We start from the raw sequence: 19470 nt of genomic DNA on the forward strand, positions 1-19470 counted from the left end.
TCCCACCTGGGATTTTTCTGGACCTTTTTACTTTTAAACAAATCATATCGTGCTAGGAAGGTTTGGAGAGCCCCGGAGTGTCACCAAACGGCTACCTCGGAGGCGATTTAATGCAGTGTTCCTTCTGTATGGGAAAGTCGCACCGAATGTATCACAAAAACTAAACCCTCCATATAGATCTAGTTATATGAATTATCTGTCTCCAGCCAGTTGTGGAGATGCTAATTACCTCGCTGCCGAAAAGAAAGCTGACATCTGAGCGTCAGCGAAATGGCAGGCATGCTTGTCTAACTGGTTTGTCCTTTGAACGTGAAGCTCAACGAACGCATCAGCACGACGTTTCAAAATGGTAATCAGATGTCGCTTTCTGGAGCTGCGTGTCTCCTCACGCAGGGGTACAACGCTGCTGCAGCGAAGCACTCTTAATTATACAGTGCTCAGAAACAAGGGACTTGTACCAGGAAGCTTAATATACCCAGCCTTGATTTTTCTTGTCCATCATTTCTAATGGAGGCGCGTTTCTCCTTTATACTAAACAGGATTAGCATTTCAAGATGATACAGTAGATTGGTGCGGAGCTGGTCTACAGAAGCTAAACCACTCCGCACCGGACAGGGAAAATGGAAGGAAATAGCGGGAGAGGAATCAGACACCAACAGGCGCTGGTTGTCGTTGATGAAGAAGAGGATTAGCGTTTTAACCCAGGACAGAGAGAGGCCACTCTTTCTACAAAAGGACGTATCAACATCCGAGTGCTTTGAAGAAAATAAAGTCATTTATTGTCAAAGCATCCAACATACCCAGATAAACTATAAAGTTGAATAAAATCTCTTTAAGGGAAAGCAAAGAAACACAGAACTATTCAGACTTCATTTCACTGGCACAAAATTACACTTTGTATTAAAAGGAGATAGATATTTACAGAATGGAGGACATTCTTTACTGAAGTCCATCATCATTTTATGATACATGCACTTCCCCCTTGGAAACTTAAATAGAGTCATGTCCTTTTACCTGTTTTTTAAGAACACAAACTCATCAAATAATGCAGAAAGCATTACACCCTCCTTCCTTTTTTTAACTTTATATCGAAAATAAAAATTTACCCTTACATATAATTATTACATCTAAACCATAAGTGCTTAATAATTTAAGTAGAAAGGTATGACAAATGCATCAATATGTTGCAATATATGACATTTTAAAAATGTACTTTATTATTATTTTTAAAGTTATTTTTTATTTTTATGGGGGGAGTGAAAATGCGTGCATTCAAACAGAAGAAAGAAAAAAAAATCCAACCCTTCCCCAGCTTGGTCTGGTGTTTTGCAAGGTAAACATGTGCAAGGGCCTACATTTTCAAAAGTGACTCATAACTTGGGGTGCTGCTTCCTGAAAGAGGGCTGATTTTCAGACAGCGCTGGGCACCCGCCTTCTGAAAATCCACGAGCAGAGGGATCCTCGGCTCTTGTAAATTATCCTCGCTTCACAGAAGACAATGCAGCTAAGCCAAGTTTTGCCAGGTGGGGATCCGGCCTTGGCACCTCAGGTGGGTTGCTCCAAAACAACACCCGAAGAAGCAGCGCTCAGGTGCGTGAGGTTGGAAGCTGGTCTCTCTGCCCAGCAGAGCTGGGTGGGCTCAGCGACAGCAACTCAGCCGCCCGGCCTCTGAAGCACCCCAAATCCGTGCGGAGAATCGGGCGCCTGCAGCGGAGAAGGTCGGGTAGGCCCTCGGGCGGGCGGCTCTGTCGCCCGCCCCCGGCCACTCAGTTGTGGGAGGTCATGTGCCGGGAGAGGTGGTGGCGCTCGCGGAAGGACTCGTTGCAGATGGGGCACTTGAGCTTCTCCTCGCGGCGCCGCTTGACCAGCGGCTCCAGGGCGTACTCCTTCTTGTGGTGCGAGCGCATGTGGTACACCAGGTCGGAGGTCATGCGGAAGGAGGCGTTGCACTTGGCGCACCAGTTCTGGGCGGGCAGGCACAGCGAGGTGAAGGAGGGCGGCAGCAGGGTCAGGGCCGAGGGCAGCTGCAGCTGCAGGGGCCCGGCCGCCGCCGCCACCGAGCTCTTGGGCCAGAAGGCGGTGGCGTAGAGGAAGGGGCTCTGCTTGGGCAGCCCGCCGCCGGCCGCCCCGCCGCCGTTCAGCTCGCCGGCGCCGGGCAGCTTGGCGGCCAGCGGATCGGCCGGGTAGAGGCGGGCGGCGCCCTCCGGGCAGGGCTCGCCCAGGCCGCCCAGCTTCTGGGCCAGCCCCAGCGGCGCCACGTGCGGGAAGGAGCGGGCGGGCTGCGAGAAGGCGCTTTTCCGCTCCTCCGCCTTGCTGCCGCCCAGCTGCGGCACCGTGCTGAAGGCGCTGCCCCGCGCCGGGCTGCCCCCCTCCAGCCGCGCCGACAGCGGCCCCCCGGGCCGGGCGCCCAGCAGCTGCTCCGCCGGCGAGGCGCGCTCAGCCGCCGCCGCCTCCTCGGCGCCCTCGGCTTCCAGCCCGCGGGAGGCTTTCTTCACCTCCACGAAGGCGCTGCGCTTGGCCTCGCCCGTCTCTGGGCTGGGCGGCCCGAAGAGGCGGCCGCTCTCCTCCAGGCCGAAGTAGCTGCCCGCCGGGCGGTACTGCTGCTGCGGGGTGCACACTAAGTCCTCCTTGGGGGAGGAGGGCAGGGGCCGCTCGCCGGCCAAGCGCCCCCTGCCGGCCCCCGGGCCCCGCTCCTCGCTCGGGTCCTCCGGGTATTTCCGCTTGGCCTTGCTGCCCCCGCCGGCGGGGTGGTGCCGGGGCAGCTCCCCGCCCAGCTCCGAGGGGCTCCTGCCGGGGGAGGCGCTGGGCCCCCGGGAGTTCTCCAGCTCGCGGGCCAGGTTGTGGAAGTCCGTGGAGGGTTTGCCGCCGTCCTGCGGGCTGGCGTAGGGCGCGTGCAGCGGCCCGCCGGGCTTGCAGTACTTGTTGGCCCCGGGCCCCAGGCCGGCCTCCTGCTCCTTGCCGCCCTCCTTGCCTCTCGGCTCCTCGGCGGGGCTGCTCTCCGAGCCGGGCAGCCTCTTGGGGCAGCGGAAGCGCAGGTGCGCCGCGTAGGGGAACTCGAACTGGAACCGCTGGCTGCACTCCAGGCACGGGAAAGGGGGCGCCCCTGCACCGAGCAGACAGACGCGTAGACACAACAACAACAACAACAAGCAGTGAGTCACCGCTCCCGCCTGCCGCACGCCCCCGCCCCCTCGGCTTTGGGGCCCGGCCTTGGATGAAGCCTGTTCTGGGGTCGCGACCGGCTTTTCCCTAGTGTGTGGCCCCGGCTTGGCAGGATGGGGCCCCGGCCCATCAGCAGGGCCTCTGGCTCTGCGGGGGACGAATGAACGACCCTTTATCCGCCTCGCTTTTGGCTGCCCCGGCCGCGGTGCGCAGCTAACAGCTTGTGGGCCCTAATCTAATCGTGCTTTCCCAATATGTTCCTGAGCGATGCTCCGCGCTGCCTAATTACCATCGGGTTAGTCCGGCTAATCTGCCCGGCTCAGTCCCCGCCTCGCCTCTCTGGGAATGCGTCGGCCGCGTGTTCCCCGCCTGGCTCGCTGGCGTTACGTGGCTGCCGCTGACCAAGCCAGAGAGGAACCCGACCCCGCTCCCCAGCGGCGCTTGGGGAGAGGCAGCCTGGAGAGCGAAAGCCGCACCTACCGCTCATCTTGCTGTGGGATCTGGCCGTGGAGAGCAACAGTAATTCCGTCAGTTCTTTCCCGTACCAAACGAGCAGCTCCTCGTCTTTGGCGATCCTGCGAAGGGACCGATAAAACAATTGTCCATTTTTGATGTAGGCTTCTAGGTTCTGCTCCTCTTTGTCCCTGGCGGACTGAACCAGACGGAGCCACATTAGGCCTTCCGAGGAGCCGTTTGCTGCCGAAGTGTCCACCTGGAAGGGAGGAAATGCAAGAGGTGAGAGCAGAGCAACCCGCCCGGAGCGGTCGCCAGGAAGGAGACACGCAGCAGAGCTCGGGGGAAGGGGGCCAGAAGACACACGTGGAGAATACAGCGGGCCGGCTACTGATGGCTCTGTGCTGGTAAAGGACAAAGCCACCGCGGCCTGTTTGCACCCCCGCCCCCAACTTTCTAACAAAGACCCGATGCCAAGGCCACGTCTGTGTGGCTGCTGTAAATAACCCTGGAGGGATTCAAAGCGGTGCCCGGTCCTTGCTCTCTGGGGCGTGGGGAGCAGCTGCACAGGGAGAACCAGCCGGGCTCGGTCAAACCCTTTCAGACGTTTGTATAAGTTGGGCCCCCGGCCGGGGGGAAACGCCGCTGGAAGGACAGTGGCTCTGGAGGCCTGGGTGCGCGGCCGCTCGGGATGGGGCGGGCCTGCCGGCTTTCCCCGCGGGGGGAGGTCCCCTCGGAGTCGCCAGGCTTCCTGGGGTGGGGGAGGCGAGCAGGATCGGGCCCCGCTCTGTCCTCCGGCAGCGGCACGGGGCGCGACGAAACGGGAGTCCGCGGGGGAGCGCGTGTCGCGGGTGGGGAAAAAGGGTTGGGGACTTGAGCTCCCACCCGCCGCTAGCGCCTCCTGCTGCCGCCGCGGGGGTACCGGCACGTAGCGCGCCGCGCCCGGGCGCCTTACCCGGAATATGTAAGGGACGGTTCGCTTGTCAGTGGACTTGAGCGCGATGAAGGCGATGCTGTCGTACAGGGACGTGTGGCTCAGCACGCAGGGGCCGAAGATGGCGTTCTCCGGGATGTCGCAGGTGGTGTAAACGCTGGTGAAAATATCCGTCAAACACTGCTGGACCGCCTTGGCGTCTCCGTCCCATAGGCCCCGGGGAACGCCGGACTCCTCCATCCCTGCAGCCGGAGAGAGCGCGGGGCCGGGGACGCGGTGCGTAAGTCCTCCAGGGGCTTCGCCCGGGGCGGGAGAGGGGAGGCTGAACGTGACACGGGCGGGGACGCGGGCAGCGTGGGGCAAGCAGCTCTCTGGGCGAGATCGCACCCGGAGCCCAGGCGGGGCTGAGCGCCTGGATGCGGCCAAGGAGGCAGCGGCGGCGGTTTAGGTGTTAGGGCAGCGGAGGTGGCTCAGCATCGGCCAAAGGGAGCGGGGGCGGGAAATCTGCCGCCGAAGCTAAAGCAACTCGGAGGAGTTGCACGAAGGGAATCGCCGAGTCCGGGCTGGACTCGCCAGAGCTGCTCGGCGGGGTTGCGTTTGTCCCGCCCTAAGAGGCGGCCAGTGCTCTCGGGCGCCGGGACGGGGGACCAGGGCGCGGGGACTCGGGCTGCGGGCGGTCCCTCTCCTGGCGGAAAAGCGCCCGGCTGGGAATACAATGGGGGTGAGGACTTGTGGGCTCTGACTTCTCCCGGCCGGGAGAGTCTTGCAGGGGACCGCGACCGTGTTCTTGGCGGTCTCGCAGGTTGGGGGGGGGAGGCGTTGAATCCTCCTCGGCGGAGCTTTCTCAAGAAGAGCACCGAGCCTCCCATCTGCTTTACGCACAGCCAAGCCTCGGCGGCGTGCACAAGGCGCGGGGCGGTCTGCGGTCAGTCCCGCGTGTCTTACCGGGCGGTGATTAGATTTTGCTGGTTTTACGCCGCACCGAGCTATACTATTACTTTTCTTTTTCCCCTTTAAAAGCGCGGTAGCGGCAGGCTGTCCCAAAGCCCCACCGCCCCCTCCCCATTGCCACAGACCGCTGCGCCCCGCTGGAGCCGAGTAACTTCTTGGCGGAACGAGCCAGCAGGAAATAGCGGGCCCTAATTATTTCTTGCAAACGGATGCTTATGGGATAATATTGTTACCGGCGCTTGTTTAGCCTCCGGTGATTTATCAGCCAATTCAGCGCTGCAGCCCGAAGACTGCTTTCCCCGCGCGTGGGAGCCGGGCCCTTCCAAGCCGGCCAGCCCCGGTCGCTGTCCCGTTTGTCTCCCACGCCCAGCTCCGCTTCACTGCATCCGGAGGCGCACCCGGTACCCCACGGCTTGCCGGGTGTTTTAAGCGGCACCCCCGATTTCTCAGCCTCCGCTCGTTCCCCTGCGGTTCTCCGATGGTCTCCCCCGCCCGTCCCCCCGAGCTGGGGGGTTGATTTCGGGGCAAGCCCCTCTCCCCAGCAGCTTTGCACGGCGGAGCTCGCAGCGCGCCAGGAGGAAGGCAATACGGTGCCCGGTAACAATACTGGCGACCGGGACTCGGGTCCCCCAGCAAGGAGAGCCGCACCCCCCCCCCGGGGACCACAGCGCTCCCCGCCTGACGTCCTCCTCCCTTGCCCCCCTCCCGGCAGAGAGCAACCCGGGGAGCCGCCGGCTCTCCCCACCCGCGCCGGGCCGAAGCAAAGCCCCCTCCAGGCATTGTTCGGCTCTGCGCCGCCCCTCGCCCCTCGGCTCCTTTGTATGGGGCCGGCCCGGGGAAGGCGCTGGGGGCGCTGACTTACCGGGAAGCCGCTCGGAGCGGAACCCCACGCGCGAGAGAAGCCGAGAGCGGCCAAAGCCCCGCGGCTCCGCGTGTCCCCCCCACGCCGGCGCCCGCCGGGTCAGTGTAGCTCCATGGCCGGGCGAGACGGGAGGGCCGCCGTCCTGCGTGCGCGGAGCCGCGCGGCCGGAGCCGATGCAGTGGCTGCCTGGCGCACGGCCGCACACTTTTTGTTTGCGGCACATAATCTGCCCAATGACGCGTGACAGCCCGCGGCCCCTCCCTTTAACCCTTCCCTCGCCGCGGCGCTTGCCGGCCTCTCCCCTCCGCCAGCTCCTGCGGGATCCCAGCGGCCCGGGCGTTGGGGGGCAGCCTCTGACGGGGCTGGCTGGGGCCTGGGAGCCGGAGGCGGGGGCTGGACGTCCACCCGGCCTCTTCCGCTGAGCTGGGGCTTCGGGGCACCGAGGATGTCTCGGCGCAGGGGCGTTGCGCCCTTGCGCTGCGCTGCGCTCCGGGCAGGGGGGGCACCAGCCGCCAGCCTTGCGTGGCTGAAGGGGCAGCGGCTTTAACCCCCTTCCTCGGCACGCCCGGAGGCCGGAGCGCAGCCGTAAGCGCGGGGTGGGCGCAGCTCGCCTAGCGGCTAGCGGCAGCGCTCGTTTGATCCCGGCCCCAAGGGCCAGGCTGCCGGGGGCGCACAGCCCGTTTGCTGGCTCCGAAGGCGGCCGGAGCTCCCGGCGAGCGTCTCGCTGCAATGGATGGTACCCCCGGCCCGGCTCTGCGCCTCCTCCTCCTCCTCTTCAGCCAGCCCGGCTCCCTTCCCGGGCGCTGGTCTCCGGCCCCGCGCGGAACATCCCCCACCTGCGCACCGGGGGAGCAACAAATCCAGGACCCCGGCCTTGGGAACGGCTCCTCCCCGGCCAAGCCGGGGCGGGGTTGGCCTGGCGCGGGCTCCAGGGTCACGGCCAGTGCCCCGGCCGGTTGCTGTCGGGTTGTCCGATTTGAGGAACCCAAAGGACCTCTCGCCCCACCGCGGGCGGGCCTGGCACTCCCGGGCCTCCAGCGGGGCTCCCCTGGGCCGTTCTCCCGGAGCCCGGCTGTAAACGCGCGGCGTCCCTGGCGGTGAGCCGTAGGGGGTGGCATTGAGACAGTCCCGGGGGGCCAGCAGGGCGGGGGCGGTTTGCTCTGGTGACTTGCCAGAAGCTGCCATCCCTCGGGAAGGGGACCTGCCGGGACAGCGCCCCGCGGTGCCACTCACCTCTCCGCGCTGGGGCTCGGCTCTGTCCCCGTGGCTTTGTCCCGCGACGAGAAACCGAGGGCCGCTGGCCAGCGCCGCGGAGGTGCGAAAGCCCCTGCGGGACGGGATGAAATGAAACAGCTTAGCACACGCTGGTTTATCCCCCTCTGGCTCCCTGCCCGCAGCTCCCCGCTGGACAACCCGCTCGGCGCTCCTGCGCCTCGGCCAGATGTGCGGGGAGCGTCCCGGGGGGGGGGCGTTCTCCAAACGCTGTAACCACCCGGCTGGGATGGTATCTCGCTGCCTCTCCTCTGCCGAGGGGCACCGACCTCTGGGCTGGGTTAGTTCCCCCCCAACACAAAAGAGTGCGAGGGAAGGGAGACCCCTAAACCCTCCTCACGCCCCATGCGCCAAACCTCTTTGCACTGGCCAGAGCGCACCCGAGGGACCCTACAGAGGGAAGCGGTTTGCAATCAGGAACTGGGATAATATTTGGCTTTCAAATTCCCCCCTCCCCATAATTACGCTTTCTTCTTGCATTAGGATTAAAGGCTGCCTCCAATGCGCCCTCCACACTTAGCTGATCCGTTCCGCAAAACCCCTTTGTCTCCTGCGCTTGACCTTAAAAATCGGGGAGCAAACCCGACTGCGAGATTCATTCCTGCTCCAGAGAGCCCTTCCTGGGGTTCAAATGCGGCTCTGCTCGCTCGGGGATATAAACTGCCCAAAAGGCCGTCAGTAATAGAAACCCTGCACGTTGTTCTGGCGAATTTTAAGCCCCCCCATATACAAACTAATATGAAATTTGCTTCGTTTTGATCCGTGGCTGCAGTTCGCTGGTACTAAAAAGGCGTGAGAGATATTTGTGGGTCCCGATCCAGCCTCGAAAGCCGTTACCAAAGGGAATCCCGGACACCCGCTTCCTCTCAGCCTCACGCAACGATCGTTTCATACACAGCTTGGGTCTCCAATTAAACCATTAAAGGGGCGGTGGTACTAAAGCAAAGCCTGTGCCTGAAAAAACCAACCAAACCCATCTCCGGTGCCTTTAGGGTTGTGCATTTTTTTGGCACATTCGCCCAGGAAATAGTACCACTGAAGGAAGCTGCACTTTGAAACCTCTTTTCTAGACCCGCTAGATGGAAGATTATTAAGCTGAGGGAGCCAGCACGCTTGGGGGGTCCGATCCTGCGCCAACTGAAGTCAAAAGCCACCTCCCCGTTGAGCTGAGTGGAAGCAGGATCGGGCCCAAGAGAACCGGGAGAAAGAGGCTCACCCGCCTCTGCCGCCGCGCGCCCTCGCGGAGGGCGCAGCTGAAGGGTGATTGAAGCGCAGCAGGTGAATTTCCCGTTCTATTCACTCGCAACGCCGGAGCGTTCCCGGCTTGTTTCCTGCAACACCTCTCTGAGGAAGTCAAACCAGGGACTGCAGCAATCACACCCCCCCCCCCCCCCCCCCCACGCTGTGAAGACTCATTAGCATACAATGTAACAGGCCTGGGAAGGGACGCGCTCTTTGAGAGACAAGAAGTCCTGCGGCACCTTATAGACTAACAGAAATTTTGGAGCAGAAGCTTTCGTGGGCAAAAGTTTCTGTTAGTCTATAAGGTGCCGCAGGACTTCTTGCGGGTTTTGAAGATACAGACTAACAGGACCACGCCTCTGCTTTTTGTAAGGAAGGTGAAACCCAGTGTCCCAAACGAAACAGCCCACCAGGAAAAACCTACGCCAACGCCTCCGTTAGCAGCTCTCCCCTCGGGCCTTATAGACAGTTGATTTCCCACTTTGGCAATGAGAACTAAGCTCGTCCTGAGAGCAAAAGTCGAAATGCGTTTTCGTCTCCGCCGGGCTTTTTCTTGGAGGTGTAAAACCAGCAAGGCTGCCCGGAGAAGCTTCTTGGGAAGGGTTGGAGGAAGAGTGAAATGGATCGGCCCTAGCAGGGAGAATCTGTCTTACTCACCCTACTCACTCGGGTGATCCCCGGGACTGAAGGAAGTGGAATTGGGCTGTATCTTCCACGTGCAGAAGTGGAAGGAGAAGAATGGTCCCAAAGCACAAGGATGCTGCGGGTCAGGGCGGATAAGCTGGGGTGGAGGCGAAATCCCCTGGGTTTCGATTTGCACAGCCAGGGACGTCTCCAAAGGGTCTCCTTTTGGCAGCATTCAAACGGCCCAGCTCTAGTGTGGTCGCCTGGGTGGGTGGGAGGTGATCCCTGCTCAGGCCAGGGCCGGCTCTGACAAGGCTCCAGACCAGAGCTGGTGTGCTCATCTGTTGCCACAGTGGAAAAGCCACGTTGCATACACCCAGGCGCTGGAAAACCCGGGGATGCTAGCACAGGTCAAAGCAAAAGGCGGGTTGTAAAGCTATAAAGCTGCACAGCTTCTCCTGCAGACGGGTACGTGTGCAAAGGGAGCCCACGCACAGGGGTGGCTCAACAGGCTGGTGATCTGGGGACCGTTCAGGACCAGCCACCAAGGAGATACCCTCAGACGTCCAGGCTGTGCTGCGTACGCTGGGTCAGTAGCTGATGATCGTTGTTTTCGCGGGGAAATGACCCGGGGAAACTGAGCCACTCAGAACACCGAGACGCAACCCCTTTGCAAGGCAGAGGGAGTACGCAGCGCAACGGCGCTAGCGTGAGTCGGGCTTACTCGCGTGAGTAAAAGGGGAGGATCGGGCCCTGAAGTTGCACGTCTGAGCGCCGTTCTGCTCCAGTGTGGGTCCTGAGGCAGCCCAGACCCCCTGCACACAGCAGGCAAACGCAGGCCTCTTGACCCCGGCACCTCCCTCCCCCCGAAGGGCCCGCTGTGGGGCCGTGTGGCGGAAGCAGAAGCCCTAAAGCTATTGCAGGTGAGGATAAAATGTTTGGCTAAGAAAGCGTAAGAGCTTAACCGCAGCGCCTTCCCCTGCCAGGCACCCAGCCACTGCGGCGAGAACGGCTTCGGGTTATCCCAGTGGAAACCAGCCCTCCTTTGGCCGTGGCCTCCAGCAACATCCATGAGTCAAGTAACTGGGGCTGATCCCGCCGTCCGGTCACTGATAAACTTCTCACGCTTGCAGAGTTCACCGCCTGACTTTTTCCGGGCCTTAGAAAGGCAGGTAGGTAGGTGGTGGTGATCCCCATTTGACAAGGGGGAAACTGAGTCACGGAGCAACAGCACCAGCAACCAGGTGATCAACCTCCAGGGGTCCGGAGCAACCAGGAGGGTGGCGAAGCACTGGAATGCGTTACTAAGAGAGGTGGTGGATTCTGCATCCCTAGAGGTTTTTAAGTCCCGGCTGGACAAGGTCCTGGCTGGGATGACTTAGTGGGGGTTGATCCTGCTTGAAGCCGGGGGCCGGACTAGATGACCTCCTGAGGTCCCTGCCAGCCCTAGGATTCTCCGCTTCTATGATCACCTGTCACCCGGCAAGGCAATAACAACGGCAGAAGAGAAAAAGCACAACCCGTAAGTCTAGTGTCTCCCAGGACGCGGTTTTAACCATTAAGCAACACTGGTCAGACAAGTAACCCCTGAGTTTTCCCTAGTCCCGCTCAAAGATCTAAGGAATGAAATAAAAGGGGGTGTTGGCGTCCGGCTGTGCGGCGTGGAAATTAATGTGGGTTCATTGTGAAGATGATCGGATTCTTGAACGGGGTCTTCGGAGTCCAGGGATAAGGAAAGCGCCCCCCCCCCAGGTGACAGGGAATCAGACAGGAACAAGAGTCCTCAGAAATACAACCGAGGCGAGCTGAAACCCGCACCCACAAGCAACACGGTCTTGCTCCAGCCAAGATGAGACAGATGCACATTCAACCCCTGACAAGAAAGTGCACGTTTACATGTAATGATGTGGTTCTACTGCACAGACACTCTCGTCCCCGGGTATGTTGGGGCGGGGGGGGGGGCGCTGGGGGCTACTCACACGCCTGTGTGGGTCATTTTGGGGTTGTCCAAACTAAGGAGCGGGCCTGTTTCAGTTGGCTGTGGAGTGTTAATTCCCTCGCGAACGTGCGAATGACGAGTCAAGGCAGGGGTGGTGCTGACTGGATAGCTGAAAAGTGCAGCACTCTGGTCAGTTTCACGGACTGATCGAAAAGACCCGTCTCCATGAGACTCTGTCCTACTTCAGTGTACTACCAGCAGGGCTTGTGTTGTCACCTTGGGTCTAAGCCACCGACAAAGACACACACCCACAGAAAGACACACACCCACAGAGCCAGACTAGATCGACTCTGTGTGTGTGTGTGTGTGTGTGTGTGTGTGTGTGTGTGTGTGTGTGTGTGTGTGTGTGTGTGTGTGTGTGTTCTGTTACCGTAGCACAAAGATAGGTAAAGGAATGCTTGGTCAGTTGAGTTAGTTGGTGAGTAGCAGCAAGAGAAGAGGAGCAGTCTGCTGGAAAGGGTACAGGGCTCTTTCCCTGTCACCATTCTGTCTCCAGGAATAGGGGCACTACAGGACCAGGGAGGCATTCACACTCAGCCTGAGCCGGGGAGAATTCAGCCAAGGGAATGATTAGAGTTTGTGCGAGAGGCCACGAAGGTGGGAATCCATGGTGGGCAAATATATGCCATTCAAACCCAGCGTGGAGAACATCCCTGACCCAATGGTGTGCTTAGAAATCAGCCTATTTTTGCTATAATGGGAAGCCTGGAGCTTGCACTCAAGGTTGCCTTTTTCAGCTAGGTGATCAGACAGGTGGCTTTTTTTCACACCACGTGAAAAACTTGCCATTCGCAAAAAAGGGAACTTTTCTTACAGTAGTGATGATTTTTCACACCACGTGAAAAATGTAACAGTCACAAGAAAGAAGACTTTTATTACAGTTTTACAGTGGTGATTATTTTTCACACCTCTTGAAAAAATGTCCCATTCACAAGAGGACTCTTTTTTGTTGACAGTAGTGACTGTTTTTCACACAGTGTAAAAAATGTCCTATTTACAAGAAAGAGGACTTTTTTTAACAATAGCCAGTGTCAAATAGCCAGCCCCCTATTCTGATTCACTGACATTCAGGTTTTTATGGGATTTTTGTAATCTCAGTTCCTAATCAACTAGTTGGCATTCGTGTAATATTTCCCATCCTAATGACTGATTGACTACACCACTTATGGATGGACCCCAGCTTTTAAGGAGGCAGGAAATAGTTCCAAAACAGATTCCATCTCAGTTGTTACTGTAATTATCACCGCAACCACTTCTCAGAACCTTTGCTGGGCAAGCTGTCTCTTTCCTTTTGTCACATCATGTGCTGTTCCCTATATTTGCGATTCCCTGTCCGAGCCACTTAGTGACAGGCTGAAGCAAAGCCAAATCCAAATGGAAACTAATATTCTGGGTTTTTAACACTCGGAAAGTTCTATCTGGCACACTTACTCTGTGAAACTCTACTCTAGGAAACCCCTGAAAGATTCTAACAAGGACAGTATCCAGACAACCCAGTGAGGCTTTTGATCCTGCTTGTGGTCCTGAATCCTGAGGACACTGGATCACATATTTAATAACAAAGTCAAACTACAACTGGCCCATGAAGTGGAACTAAATGGGACTGATTTGCTAAGTAATACAAGTGGGAGCAAAAGAACAGCCACAGGGCATTAGATTGCTGAAATGGGCACATTGTTATCAGCTAATTGCCACATGCATTCAGTTGTACTGAATATGATATCACAGACTGGTATGGGAAATGTGTTTACGCATACACATAAATACCACCCCACCCCAGCCCACACACACACACATGTACAGTAATTAACAGAATAATAAAGGGGTCTGATCTTACTGATAGGAGGAAAAAAAGAAGTTGAAATAGGCCGTAAGAGGAATTAAGGCATTTCACTATGTTTTTGCTCTGCCATCGTAGAAGCAGAGCAGGAAAATTAAGTCTATGTAAAATGAAAAGGACTAATTTTTATAATATGGTTTGCCCACCTAAAAATTGCTTATCCTTTAAAGAGTCACACTCAATTAAAGATTTTTCTTAGCTGTAAAGTTACCATGGGGATGAATGTGATAGGCAAGGTAGCTAGATACACAGGCTAATCCACCCTTTTCCATATCAAACAGTGCTTTTTTCAGAGTCATTAGAATCACATCAAATGACTGCATATGGCACTGTAGTGGAAAAAGCTTTCTCCATACATTAATTAAAGTCAGAAGGGCTCATGATGATCACTGATGCTGACCTACAACATAAGATGGACTATCGAATCTCATCCATTTATTCTTCCACGCCCAGTAGAGCTAGACCATAATATCTTCCAGACCTGGTCCTGAAAGGCCGTCCCTTCTCCATCCATATTTCAGGGAGAAGGAAAAACATCAAGAAACAGGATGCTGCCTGGCCAAGGTCTCTGCTCCCTCTATTGAATGAGTAGGCTGATTGTCAAAGATGCTTCTGATTCCCTTCATAAGTCATAAATGAGAACAATTGAGGCCTGAGGATGTATCTATTTGCCCCTTTACAATATATGTACCCATAAGTCATGTATATGCATTTTTATAACAACCTAAACTAATGAAATAAAAATAACCACCAGCAGCAGTCACCTAAAATGTCTAACCCTAGAAGAGAAACTAATCTAAACCACCCCATTTACTTATGCTAGGCCTGGAGGGGGACAAAAGCTTTTCAGGCTTTCCTGGAAGTACACAGGAAGGAAGATCTAGAATCCAAGACCCTGCCACTCGTTTATGTCCTGCCTCAACCCCCTCTCATTGAAACCTGGCGACCTCTAGGAGGGTACCACAGCTGACTGCAAATACTGCAACAGTTTAGGAACTAGGCAATTTCTAAAATAACCAGGACACAAACAGCATAAGGCTTTATAAAGTAAAACCAAGTGAAGTGAATCCAAAAAGCAAATTGGCTGGCAGGGCAGCCTATGGAACATAGGTGTAATGTGATCTATATGTCACACTCCGCTAAGTAAATGGACTGCTGCATTCTGCCGCAGTTTAAGTTTCTGAACACTGCTTGAGGAAACCTCCATGAAGAAGAAATTGCAGCAACACCTAATTTGAAGGTACCATAGACACAGATAAGCGAACTTGGTCACAACCTCAGGGATGCTACTGGGAAACAATTTTTCAGCCTGTTGGTGCTACTTGAGAAACCCAGGAGCAACTAAAAGTTCAAAAGGACACTTGGAGTTTAGAATCACCTCCCCCTGTAACAGAGGAAACAGATCTTACATGTTCCACTTCTTCTGGAAGTGTCCCCTAACTCCATTAGCATCAGATCCATCTAGTCTGAGTTCTGCCTCAGGCATTTCATTCTAAAATACCTGTCTTAGTTAAGTACTGGGTAAGCAAACATGTTTCATTGTCCAGCTCTTTTAAAAATGAGGCAGAGAAAGCAGTCCATCAAAATCCTCATTACAGTGTAATCCCAACTCTTTCAAATCTATCCAACAGTAGCACATGTGTCTCTGTGTCGTGGGAGTGGTAGGCATGTCTGAGAGCTGTAGGTGTCCCACAGAGAAGTGAAGAGTGTGTTGATAAGTACATTGCTAAGGGTGGCTTGGATTATGGACAGGGAAGTGGTCTTTGGGGCACAGCTGGTATCCCACAAAGGGGGACCAGTCTTTCACAAAGGTGGCCAGCATATGCATACAGTTGCAGTAAGTATCTCAGGTACAGACTACAAGGCAGGTCAGCCCACAAAAGGGAAGAAAATTACTTGAGACCAAATACCTCAGATTCCTCAACATATTTGCCAGGTACAAAGAGACATGCATCTCCTGGGCCTTAGAGAAAGATTGCGAGTGACTATTTAAATATCCCCCAGTATATTGCTAGGAAATTCACCAACATGTATGCAGAGGAATTATTTCAAATAACACTTACTGGCCAGTTCCACACAGTTATGGAAAAGTGTCAAGTGGTTTCTCCAATGTTTTTTGAGAGTGTGGTGCCTTGCTGAAGGATAAGTCCCTCTACAAAGGCTCCTCACCATTTTCTCACCTCACCTCGAAGACGAGTCCCAGATTCCCCTTCCTTTTATATTCTCCTTTCCCCTCTGAACCCCCATTCGGCCACAGATGTCCATGATCTTTGGGAAAGGATATCCCACATTTCCTTTTTGAAAAACCATTTTAAAGCCCACTCTCCACAGACTCACACTTTTGCTATAAGGGGTAGCTGTGTAAGCCTGCAGTTTCCCAAATAATACGCAGTCCTGTAGCACCTTAAAGACTAACACATTTATTAGATCATGAGCTTTCATGGGTGAGACCCTCTTCTTCAGATGATAGAAGAAGATGAAGAAGTGGGTCTGACCCATAAAAGCTCATGAACTAATAAATGTGTTAGTCTTTAACATACTACAGGACTGCTTGTTACTTTTGCTATAACTCACTCCCACAAAGATAAAACAATCTCTGTCCCAGCAACAAAAACCTAAGGCATCTCAGATACCTTATAAAGATTTGTGAAAGCCCTATTTTAGTTTACAGAAAACTGCCATGGTCACCTTCTCCTTTCCTCTCTGCTATTTCTCCAGCACTCCACTGCATTTTGAACTTCCTGTGGAATGTTTCCAGCATGCTTCAGACATGAGAAAAGCTTAGCAAAGGCTCTGTAACTAATTAGAGCTTCAAAAATGCACAGTCACCAAAGCAGTCAAGAAATAGTTGAGACATGACCAGAAAATGCATTTACCAAACATTTATTAACTCATCTTAAAACAATCAGGGAAAATATAAAGACTGAGATTTTTTCAAAAGTCATTAATGATTTTGGGTTTCCAAGGGTTTGAATTTTCCGCAAATGCTGAGCATCTGCCTTCTGAAAATCAAGTTATGATGTGTCAAGATGTGTCAAAAATGGCTACCAGCATTTCAGTAATCCAAAGTCACTAGTCTGTTCTGAAAATCTGTTCCTACAATGTTTACCTGGTAGAAATGCTAAGGACAGTTTGAGAAATGTGAAAAAAAAAATCACCGGTTTGCTAATTGCTTTCAAAATGCAAGACAAGAATGTTTAATTTGATATGGGCAATGTCTCCACAATGGGAGTGGAACTGAAGAGGAAATGCCTCTCAGGACACACTCCATGCAAAATCTTACTTTGTCTAAAGGTCCATCTGCCCTACAAATACAATGACTTTGAGGGCCTTGGTTACATTACCTCCAATCATTGTTAAGAGTACGCAATATAGATGGGATCTTTACCAAGCCCATTCCTTGACTGTCTTTTGCACAATTTGGGAAAGCAGGTAATATTGTCAGTATTTCAACAGAAGTGGTGAGTGTATTCAAACAGAAAAAAACCCATAGATTAGATTAGATTAAAATAAATGGAGTCATGGTTTGAGGATATAAATGCTTAGTTACCTGTACTCAGAACGGTGACAGATCTGTGCTGGTCAGAAGCACTAGGTTTTAACCTAACTTTTCTCCTCTGGAGGATGACAGTCAAGCCCCCATTCAGTAGAGTAAAGACAATGCTGAGTCATTTTGAAAATCTCATCCATGGTGTAGCTTGGCCCAAAAGCCAAGCAGGGGAGGCCACCAGCAGCCTGACCCAAACATCTCGTTGAGCAAAACCTGGTGGCTGCTCTGCATTCTGCAGGATGCCACCCTCAGAATCTCCCAGCATGGATTTATAGCTCCGTAATCTACAGGCTGGCACCCCAGCCCTGCTAGGAGCTCAGTTTGAATGGGGGGCTTATTTTGATCCTACATTTTGACACCGCAACTTGCTTGCAATTAACTTCCCCTCCCTCCCAAAGCTGGTGCAGCTTTTGAGTGAGTGAGAATTCCTGAAGTTGGCTAAGCTTTGGAAGAAAAAAAGGTGTAGGGGGGAGAGGAAAAAAGATTTATTTTCGCCAGTCATAAATCTCCCCCTGTTGTGCCTCTGCCCAACCAAGCATGCTAAAGTCCTTTTCCATAAAGTATTCAGTATTAAAGCCACAGAGCTCACCCAATCAGTAGCCATCTGCTTCTACCATAACTGCTGCTCCAGAAACAGGGGAAAGCAGCCGGGAAAGAAAAGGCACCAGTGTTAGGGCTCCGGGACAAATGAGGAGGCCGTGAATAGCAGTGGAAACCTTTAGTTTTCCTTGTATATCTGTATCTATAGAGACCGAGAAAGAAAGGCAGCATTATATTGATCCAACAATCGTAGGACAAAACAAGGAAGAGGCATGGAAAGGGCAATAGCCCATGCATCAGAGGGCCCCCATGAAAGGGGAGCTAACAGATTTATAGAACCCTGTAATTGGTTTCCAATTGAAACCTCCAGAGGGGGAGGGACAGCCAGGAAGACGGCGGAATGTCCTGCGGGAGGCTTCTGTAGACCTGGAGGATTTAATGGAGCCAAGACATTTTTCAGGATTTCTCCCCCGCCTCCCAAAGTGGCTTGTCCCCCTCCACCGTCCTAACTCCTGCTGGGGAAAACCGGCTTTAAACTTGCTCATGGGCTGAGGAGTTTTAAAGGATGTTGAATCAGGATCTGGAGCATTAATCTGATGGCAACAATGAAGGGGGACCACGTGGTTTATGGGGATATATCTATCTCATAGAACGGAAGAGACCTTCGGAGGACATTGATTCCAGTCCCTCACACTCACCGCAGGACCTATCACCATCCCTGACAGATTTTTTTTAATTATTTGCCCCAGATCCCTAAATGGCCCCTTCAATGACTGCGCTCAGAACCCCGGGTTTAGCAGGCCAATGCTTGAACCACGGAGCTATCCCTAACCCCTCGTACCCTTCAGCATGGGTCTCCATCACTTCTGGAAGGGTTCCGGACGCTAGGCTGCTCCATCTGCTCCCTCTGAGGTCTTCCTTGGTGCCTAATTAAGCAAATCAGAGGCAATGGTGCATATTACAATTATGAGTGAAGGGAAGACGGGGTTGAATAAAGCTCTAGGAAAGGGGGCGTGTGAGGGGAGGGGGGATTAATTTAATTACACAATGAAGACGTTTCAAGTAAGGAGCTCACCAGCCCCGGGTTGGGCATATCCCAGCTCACTGGGCTTACACGAATAGTACGTTTCACCTACAGAATACCCCAGTATAGCAGCCAGCTAGCCAAAGCCCATGTCAAGCTCCGAAATGGGTCCCTTGGCTTTGAAAATGAGCCGTGAAATAAAAACAAGCCTGCCACGAGCTTCAGCTGCCCCCTCCCCAGCACACATCCACCAGCCCAGGTAATTATAGGGTTAATGATGATTTGATTCCCTAACAGCGCATTTGGTTGAAAGACACATCACATTAGGTTAATGGTTTCTCATCGTGTCCCGTCCCCCCCAGGTTGCCGCTGAACCTAACGAGGCTAAACTCAGCCCGCAAAGATCCCAGTGACATAAAACGTAGTAGGTCAGAAATGGCATTTGCTCGTGTAAGGGATTAATAGAGGCATTGTATAATGCTGTTTTTCAGAATTACTCCCAGGATTAAGCTGCAGATATGTCAAGGGGACATATTTTGCATTTACTATCCATTTTGATTAATATTTACGGGAGAGTGGGTTTTTTTTTGGTGGGGGGCGTTGCACTTACTGAACTTGCTTTGCACTGGATCTGAGACTTGGGGAAAAGCTGTGCGTGGAAAGAGTTCTTCTCTAGAGGCGAGGCCCATCAGGGGAGTGGGAATCCAGGGAATAACAACGCGAGAAAAGAAGGTCTGCTCTGATCCGCCTCGCTTTCCCTTTTAATTCACGTAGGGGCTGCCAAGAGTCGCATGCAAACAGTGGGCTGGGGAAGGAAAGGGGAGAGGGCACTTTAAATGGGAGAGACCACTTCTTTGGGAGTACTGAATTTGGAGGGTGACTCTTGTGACTGTGCCTACGTCGGCCCACGTGCCTTGCCCTAGGAGGGTTCTCGGCCAAGGCTTAGGTATTTCTCATCTTCCCCTTCTCCTTCTCCCAGTAACACACATACAACACAACACACCTACACTGTCTGCC

General features: G+C 54.3%; 1 protein-coding gene across 2 annotated transcripts; it reads right to left on the bottom strand.

Annotated features, from left to right (window-relative positions):
* Positions 1-795: 795 nt before the first annotated feature.
* Positions 796-19113, bottom strand: PRDM8 (PR/SET domain 8). 2 transcript variants are annotated; one of them, XM_074992021.1, is made up of 7 exons: positions 19064-19113; positions 18271-18355; positions 17479-17631; positions 7596-7689; positions 4571-4791; positions 3643-3874; positions 796-3103 (listed from the first exon to the last, which is right to left on the bottom strand). In XM_074992021.1, the coding sequence occupies exons 3-7, from the start codon at positions 17491-17493 to the stop codon at positions 1767-1769; spliced, it is 1899 nt and encodes a 632-aa protein (XP_074848122.1). In that variant the 5' UTR covers positions 17494-17631; positions 18271-18355; positions 19064-19113; the 3' UTR covers positions 796-1766. The 2 variants fall into 2 exon arrangements, with proteins under 2 accessions (XP_074848122.1, XP_074848123.1); XM_074992022.1 differs by lacking the exons at positions 7596-7689; positions 17479-17631; positions 18271-18355; positions 19064-19113 and adding an exon at positions 6363-6519.
* Between the last annotated feature and the right edge of the window lie 357 nt (positions 19114-19470).

Source organism: Carettochelys insculpta, chromosome 4, assembly GCF_033958435.1.
Source record: "Carettochelys insculpta isolate YL-2023 chromosome 4, ASM3395843v1, whole genome shotgun sequence".
Taxonomy (NCBI): Eukaryota; Metazoa; Chordata; order Testudines; family Carettochelyidae; genus Carettochelys; species Carettochelys insculpta.